The sequence below is a fragment of the Thermobia domestica genome, chromosome 18, assembly GCF_964235325.1.
Source record: "Thermobia domestica chromosome 18, izTheDome1.hap1.1, whole genome shotgun sequence".
NCBI lineage: Eukaryota > Metazoa > Arthropoda > Insecta > Zygentoma > Lepismatidae > Thermobia > Thermobia domestica.
Window position 1 is genome coordinate 113,349,838 of NC_137471.1, and position 9,054 is coordinate 113,358,891.

At 38.4% G+C, this 9,054-nt stretch overlaps 1 protein-coding gene across 1 annotated transcript; it reads left to right on the forward strand.

The window, feature by feature from the left end:
• The first annotated feature begins 3,041 nt into the window (after window positions 1-3,041).
• On the forward strand, window positions 3,042-3,722 carry LOC145675206 (uncharacterized). Its single transcript, XM_081745582.1, has one exon. The coding sequence runs from the start codon at window positions 3,042-3,044 to the stop codon at window positions 3,720-3,722; it is 681 nt and encodes a 226-aa protein (XP_081601708.1).
• Window positions 3,723-9,054: the final 5,332 nt, after the last annotated feature.

Genomic DNA, 9,054 nt, shown 5'->3' on the forward strand with positions numbered 1-9,054 from the left:
CATACAGGACCTGATGAACATCGAATCAGTTAATAAAGAAAGTGGAAAGAACTTACGAGAATTTATTAATACGGTCAGTAGAAATTTTAATGCGCTTAAGGCTATGAACTTAGAAACTCCTCTAGATGAAGTGATAATATCGCATCATTTCTTGTCAACGTTAGACAGCAATACGCGAAAGGAAGGGGAATTAAAAAATGAAAATGAGTCTGTTCCTCCATTATCGGAATTATTTTCATTTTCGGAACATAAGTGTCAAGCACTTGAGAGCATCAAGACAACTCAGTGATGGTCATACAAGTGACGCGAAAACTCTTGATATGCGAGGCACGTCCAAAAGGTCTTTTCAGAGTACTAATACATGTGTAGTAACAGCAAAGGAATTATGCATGTTTTGTAAACAAAATCATACTTTATTTGAATGTTTGTCTTTTTTGCATGCTAGTGATAAGGAAAAGCAAGAATTTGTTCGTAAACAAAGATTATGGATAAACTGTTTGCATGGTAATCATTTTGTTAAGGATTGTAAGGCAGGGTCTTGTAAAAAATGTAGTAAGAAACAATACTTTACTACACTTTGAATCAGATGCTGGATATTCTATGATTAAGGACTTAGTAAGTAATAAGAATCCCTCAGCTAAATCAGTATCAATCAAAGGTAAGCTAGAAACATCACAAGGTTCTTATTGTACTTTCAAAAATTAAACGCATTTCTCAATTATTATATCAACAGCAATTGTGTATGTGAAGGATAGTAGTGGGGTAACATATCAGTATCGTGTTCTTTTGGACAACGGTTCTCAATCGAAGTTTGTGACAGAAGCCTTAGTGCAGAAATTGAGATTAACTAAGGATAAGCATTGCGTTCCTATACAAGGTATAAACGATGTGTCTTCTGAAACAAAGTATTGTGTAAATATTCAGTTAACGTCAAGACTATCAGATTTTTCAAGAACCATGATTGCCTCGCATTACAGGTAACATTCCGGCAGAGTTAATCAATTACGATAGTTGGAATTTATGTAAGGATATTCAACTAGCAGATCCTCTGTTCTTCCAGCCAGACAAAATTGATATGTTACTTGGGGCATAAATATTCTTTGAACTTTTATTGTCAGGCCAAAAGACACGTGAAAGTGATTTCCCAATAACACAAAATACCAAGTTAGGATGGATTCTTGCAGGACGTATTCCACCATCATCATCGAAGTCACTTGTTAGTCAGATCCCCAAATACCTACAGCATGTTTTACTCACACTGTTGATAGTTTGGACCAACAGTTACGTAAATTCTGGGAGTTGGAAGAAGTCGACGCTGTAACAATGAGTAAAGAAGAATAAGAATGTATTACACACTTCCATGAAAATACTAGAAGAGATGGTACAGGCAGATTTGTAGTTCGTTTACCGTTTAAGAAGAATCACGAAGATTTGGGAGACTCATATGAAGAAGCCTTAAAAAGATTTAATCAATTGGAAAGTAGGTTGCAGAGGAATCAAACCCTACAAGCGGATTATTGTAATATTTTGAATGAACACATTACATTGGGTCACAGGAAAGAAGTTAATACATCAAAGGAAGACAAACATTTGTGCTATCTACCACATCATCCAGTTTTCAAGCCAACTAGTAGTACAACCAAAACAAGGATTGTGTTTGATGCTTCTGCAAAAACATTAACCAGTTTATATTCTATTGACTGGGCCTATTATCCAACAAGATATGTGCTCTATTGTATTGCGTTTTAGAACGCATCAAATTGTATTTAGTGCAGATGTTGAGAAAATGTACCGTCACATAAGATTGCACCATGACGATATATGCTTTCAAAGAATACTATGGAGGAAATCAATCAAGGAACCAATTAAAACTTATGAATTAGTAACTGTAGCTTTCGGGACAAGGCCTGCACCATATTTAGCAACAGGATGCTTACAAATATTGGCAGAAGAAGAGGCAGAGCACTATCCAGTTACATCTAAAGTAATCCAACGTGATTTCCATGTTGATGATTTGGCGTCTGGAAGTCATGATGTCGAAAGTGCGCTTGTGTTACAATCAGAGTGTGAATCCTGCGCTCTTCAGAGTCGATCAATTTGTTGAAGAGCGCAGGATTTGTTCTACGAAAATGGGGTTTAAATCATCCTAAATTGTTTGAACCTGTCTAACCAGAATCGAGAGAGACGGAAACTCCATTTCGATGGAATCGAAATGATGGGATCAAGACATTGGGTTTAGAATGGCATCCATAATCAGATAAGTTGTTGATTTCTAGTAAGGCACTAACAAATACATCATTATCAAACATGAAAGAATCACAAAGCGTGAAGTCACAAGCATCATTGCGTCAATTTGCGATCCCTTGGGACTGATTAGTCCAATTGTAATTTCTTTCAAAATATTTTTGCAAGAATTATGGTTATGCAATGTATACCGGGATGATGATTTGCCTGAAAGACTATTGGAAAGTTGCAATCATTTATTCGCAGAGATACCCATCATCACAAGGATACAAATTGATAGGTTTGTCTTAGTCCAGGGCCAAGTTATGAACATTCAGATTCATGGATTTTGTGATGCTAGCGAAAATGCATACGGAGCTTGTATCTATGTCAGATCAGAAAACAAGATATAAATGTTTGTTTATTGTGCTCGAAATCAAAGGTTGCTCCAACCAGAAGAGTAACGCTTCCACGATTAGAGTTATGTAGTGTAGTACTCCTGGCGAAACTTAACAAAACCATCCCTATTCTTGATATGAAAATTGATGAAATTCATTTATGGGCCAATTCTAAAATCGTGTTAGCTTGGATTTCATCACTAGCAAATCGTTGTAAGCAATTTGTAGCAAATAGAGTATCCAAAATTCAAGAAATTACCAACATCAATGTTTGGAAACATGTTTCGTCACAACAAAATCATGCAGATCTCATCAGCAGAGGAGTAAGCTCTACACTTTTACAGCATTCCAAATTATGGTGGTATGGACCTGAATGGTTAAGAGATTCAGTGTCATGCATGGCATAATGAAAATTCGTCGATGGAAATAGAGATTCCAGATAAACGGATAACGTCCAAGACTGTATTGGTGAATATTAATCATACAACGAACTTTATGGAAAGGTTTTGCACTTTAGTGAAGCTGCTTAGAGTTGTTGCGTATTGTCAAAGATTCACTTACAATGTGACACATAAATCTACAAGAAGGAATCATGCATTATCAGCTGATGAGCTAAAGACAGCCTTACAAAAGTGTGTTCGTATTGTTCAACGTACTTGTTACAGTGAAGAAATTCAAGATACGTCATCAGGATGTCCCGTATCCAAAAACAGTTCATTGAGAGATTTACATCCATTTATTGATAATCAAGATCTTTTGCGAGTAGGAGGAAGACTTGAACATTCTGATTTATCCTATAGCAATAAACACCAATTGATCCTCCCTCCTGACCATCATTATGCTAGACGTATCATTACAGCAGAACATTTGCGTTTATTGCATGCTGGACCACAATTACTCTTAGCATCTCTTCGAGAAGAATATTGGGTTTCACGTGCTAGACAAGTTATCAAAGCAGTGCTACACAGATGTTTGCCGTGTTTCAAACTGAAGGCTGTAACGTCAGAACAATTGAAGAGTCAACTTCCACCACCTAGAGTAAATCCTTCACGTCCATTTTGTAATACCGGAGTTGATTATGCTGGTCCTGTGATCTTGTAGAATGCACCTAGAAGTCGTATCAGATGCAAGGCATACATAGCCATATTTATTTGCTTAGGAGTTAAAGCTATTCACTTGGAATTAGTAACTGATCTAACCGCATCAGCATTCATAGCAGCACTTACAAGATTTATATCTCGAAGAGGAAGGTGTTCCCATATTTTCAGTGATAATGGATCCAATTTTGTCAGTGCAAATCATGAGTTGAATTCATTGTACAAGTTATTCACTTCAGAAGGGTTTCAGAATTCTATTAGTGAATTTACTGCCTCAGAAGCCATCACATGGCATTTTATTCCTCCGAGATCTCCACTTTTGGTGGTCTCTGAGAAAGTGGTGTCAAATCAATGAAATATCATCTAAGGCGAGTAATTGGAAATACTGCACTCACATATGAAGAATTAAGTACCTTATTGACCCAGATAGAAGCACGTCTCAACTCGCGACCTATCACCATTTTGTCGAGTGATCGTACAGACCCTAACTATCTCAGTCCTGCCCATTTTCTTATTGGTTCACATTTAATAAGTTTGCCTGAACCCGATATAACCGATATTAAGGAAACTTATCTCTAAGTGGCAACGTATCCAACAGATGCAACAATACATATGGAAACGTTGGTCTACAGACTATCTCCATCGACTGCAACAACGCAACAAATGGAGCAAGATATCACCAAACTTGAAACCGAATACTATAATGTTAGTGAAAGAAAACAATCTCCCCCTTTATTCTGGCAGTTGGGAGTAGTCGACGAGGTGTACAAGGGGCAAGACGAACTTGTAAGAGTAGTGCAAATCAGAACCAAATCTGGGACTTACAAACAGTCAATAACCAAATTGGTTCATTTTTATTAATATATTGCATGAGTTTATTGTGTTATATTCCTCAATTGTTGATTGTGTCCAATCAAGAGAGGGGAGTATGTTAGGAATTTCTTTTAGCTGTAACTAGTTTAGCATTCGAAGATTGACAACACTAACAAAAAAAGGGAGAAGAGGAGGTGTGAGTAGAAGATCATAGTTGGTTGGAGGCACACATAGACATTTAACATTTATCCAGTGTGTTAGGTACAGTTTAAGATTTAGAATATTCTGCAACATCTAGTTTTGCTCCAGCTTTTTATCTTGTGGATTTATATAGTTCATAACAAAGATAGTAGTATTTTTCAACAGTAAAATCGTTGGTATATAACTAAATTAGCATGTTTCATGTGGTATCGCAGCCCTTCCAGAATCAGTCAACGCATTATCCTCTGACCATTATGCAGTCAGTAAAAAAGTCCAATATCTTCATACTTCTTCCATGTCACCGCCACCATCAGAAACAGTAACTAATTGGAATCGCTGCAAAACCCTACTGACTGCCATTATAAATCTCCAAATCCTACTCAGTACCACAGAAGACGTAGATCACGCAGTGGACCATTTTGAAGCCGCCATTCATAGTGCTTATCAACTAGCATGAACCAAGCTGGAGCCTCAGTGGCACTATTTTCCGCATGAAGAATAACGTACTTAATTTCTAATTCATCTTAAACGTTGGATCCAGAAAATCTGGAAATCTACTCATCATCCTTCAATTCGTGGTCTATACCATCATCTCACCAAAACAGTCCGCAACTGTTTAAAACGCATCAGCTTAACACAATTGGAGAATAAGTTATCACATTACAGGATATTTTACAGGACCAAATCATGATTCCTGGAAGCTCGTCAAAAACCTTCGTATCCATCTTCTAATTAGCCATTAAAAGGATCTCAAGGCTAGTATTCACCGATGAAGAAAAAGCCAATGTTTTGCTGAAAGAATGGAAGATCAATTTAGTCGTAATCCTTGACCTTATGAGAATCTCCACATTGAAGCTATTCACCGTTTCATCAACAACTACCACCCACGGACTCAAATTCAACTTGACCTGCTCACAACTCACCGTACAATCCAGAGACTAGTAAGGACCTTACACCCTCGTACAACTGCTGGGCTAGATCGCTGAGAATTCAGTCTTCAGCTCTCAAATATGGACCACGCAAACTATCTGTTTTACTGTGCAACATTTATCATGCTATGTTGCAACTTGAACACTATCCAACTCTTTGGAAAGAAGCAAACACCATCATATTACCTAAACCCGGCATATATTCCAATTTTCCTCAAAACTTTCGACCTATTAGTCTACTGAATCATTCATCCAAAGTTGTGGAAACAATCCTTCTCCAGAAGCTCCTGCATCATCTTCAGACTCACGAGCTACTACCAGATCACCAGTTTGAGTTTCGGCTGCAACATGTTGCTCCAGCCCAACTCACTAGACGGGTAGAAATCATCACTTATGCATTCAACGATAAAGCTCAAACACTGGGCATGTTTTTCGATGTTGCAAAAGCTTTAGACCGCGTTTGGAGTCATGGTCTTATTTACAAGCTTCATCTTCAGAGCTTTCCACCGTCACTCATCATATTAATACAATCCTTTCTTCATCACCGCTCCTTCAGGTTCCGCATAAATCAAACACTTATAAGACAACATCCCATCACTGCAGGCGTTCTGCAAGGTCCCTGTCTCTCGCCATTTTATACTCAATGTAAACAGCATATCTTTCTACCAGGCCTAATACCACAATAGTAACCTTCGCAGACGATACAGCAATTTTTTCTCAGAATAAAAAATACACTGTGCTGCCGCTGCTCTTTAAACCGATCTCCACGAAATTGAAGATTGGATGGAAAAGTGGTGAATTGCCACCAACCCTCAAAAAATCACATTAGTTCACTTCACGAGAACCAAGAAACGCAGACCAATTAAACTTCAGGTAAATGGACATCTCATCAACCCACAACCAGGAGTAAAATACCTAGGTATCTACCTTGAAAGTAAACTAACATTCCAAGATTATCTACATCGACAAGCAGCTCGTGCAAAAATCACGCTTCAGCAAGTCTAATGCCTTTTAAGTTCCAGATTCTTTAGTCATTCAGCTCGTGTCAGAACCTATAATATGCTTATCCGTTCCCAACTGTTATATGGACATCGAGCATGGGATCATGCAGCTGCAACATATTTTCTTCAGCTTCAGCGTATACAAAATTTGGTAGCACGCTGCATTTCTTGCCACTGCAAGGATACCCGTATTCAAAAACTGCATGAAAATTTGGACCTAATATATATCACCGAAGTCATCCAACAGCAAACTATAACCTTCTGGCACCGTCTTCGCCACTTTGATTACCATGCACTCCACAACATAGGCCACCTACAACCTAAATGAAGAATGTATAAGACGCTAAAACCATTGAAAAAATAGAGAAAAAGAAAAACACCTGCTGTAAGCAGGCGGCAGCTCCTCTTATAACAATTCACTTACGTTTCTCATCATTATCATTATCCAACACCATTTTCGAAGAAGCAGAAGATCCTCATACAGAGCTCGGAGTTCATACATACAACTGTGTCTGATGAAGGGAAAGTTAATTTGCCGAAACTCTAACATATTATTTATTAGTTAATATATGCTTTGGTCAGAATTTGTCCGTTAATTTATGCAAGAATTTCCAAAGCCAGAAAGAGTGGTATTCATATACAACTGCCATGAATAACAGGGATGGCACATACTGTTCGAGAGTGCGACAGTCGCTTCTTTATGTCTTACTTCGCATGCCAACTACTTTGAATCCTCTTCACTCTAAATGCGAGGCAGGGGCTTCAGTTGGAGCCCGGAACTCTAGCAATAAAACTGTCAGTAAATCGATCATCTAATTCCACGATGGCTTCAGCACCTAACCGTTACATAAAGTCCTTAACAATATATGACTATCCTGACCACAAGGGGTATAAACTTACACACGATGCAGCCACCATCTGTAAAGAAACACCCTATTGGTCGGTATACAAAACACATATCAAGTATAAGTGGCATTCCCAAGACGACTATCAATCGCTGATTGATTTTTGTTAAGACTTCAAACTCCAGTATGCTCTGGAATTAGCCAAGCAGGAGCCAGTTATTAAAGTGTTTATACGTCAATTACCAATCCACACCCACGTTAACAACATCAAAAAAGATCTAGATCGAGGCTACCCGGTTATTTCCGTCACTCAAATGAAGGGCCGTGCAGGTCAACTCCTGCCCTTATTCTTACCAACTCTAAAGAAGACACCAGAAGCAGCAGAAAATACTCAACTGACCAACTTGGAATTCTATAAAATCAAGATAGAAATATACAAAGCTCGTCCGTACACACAATGCTATCGATGACAGCGACTCAGGCATACTCAGTCATCCTGTCATACAAATGCAAGATGTTTCAAATGTGCCGGCAATCACGCTACCTACCAGTGCACTCGTACAACTAGTAATGAAGCTGTGATTTGTGGGAACTGTGGGGGGGGGGCACACAGCCAACTGTCCCAGATGCCCCACTATCTATAAAATATTCGCCATAAGATCTAATCAACAGAAAATTCCAAGGAAGAACAGAAGATTTTCCACCAGTAACGAAATACTCATCGTCAGGTTCATCACCTAATTCTACTCGCAACCCTATTTCTGATTCAAGTTATGTATAACTAATCAAAGAAGACCAACCCCAGAATATCGTCACCTCCATCTTCAGAATCTGTGGACGCTTCAAAATCACTCTTCAAAGAACTACCAGATATTTTTAAAGAATTAAGACTTTCTCAGATACTTCAAACTCTGAAGAATAGAAATCCGCAAATACGAGCCACAGAAGACACTCTCACCAAAATTTCCCTTATTTTCGACTTAATGGCAGCTGTTTGTACCACCGATTAACATCAGCAGAAAGCTTCATTTCTGATAAACATTTACTACAGGATCAAAACCCTTTTTAGAGCCATTGAATGTGGTAACATCATTGGTAAACAAAATATTCCAATCACCGGACACCTTCCTCTTAAACCAGCCATTCCTTGATTCTGGATCAACTCAATCTACTATAAAAGATCAAGACTACTAATGTGTCGGCGTCGATCTCCGGCCATTCATAGTGCTAAGTTGTTACTTAATCATATCTTCCTCTACTGCAAATGCGAGGTAAGGGACTAAAACCAAACAGTCCCGGTACTCAGAACTCACAAAACCCGTCATCTAAAGCGAACGATCGAACCATTATCCGGAAGGAAAAGCATACCAGCTGACGCATGCTGAAATTCAACAATGAAAAAAACTACCATTGTGTGTTTTATATCCTGACAGGATTAAATTCCAATGTGAATCATTCTCGGACTATGAACGGCTGACGAAATACTGTAAATCCTTTAATTTTCAGTATGCATATGAAACGACCAAGGCTGAACCGCTACTTAAAGT

What these genes read in the sequence shown, in the direction of transcription:
- LOC145675206 (XM_081745582.1), top strand. Translation starts at nt 3,042, where the DNA reads ATGGAAATAGAGATTCCAGATAAACGGATAACGTCCAAGACTGTATTG.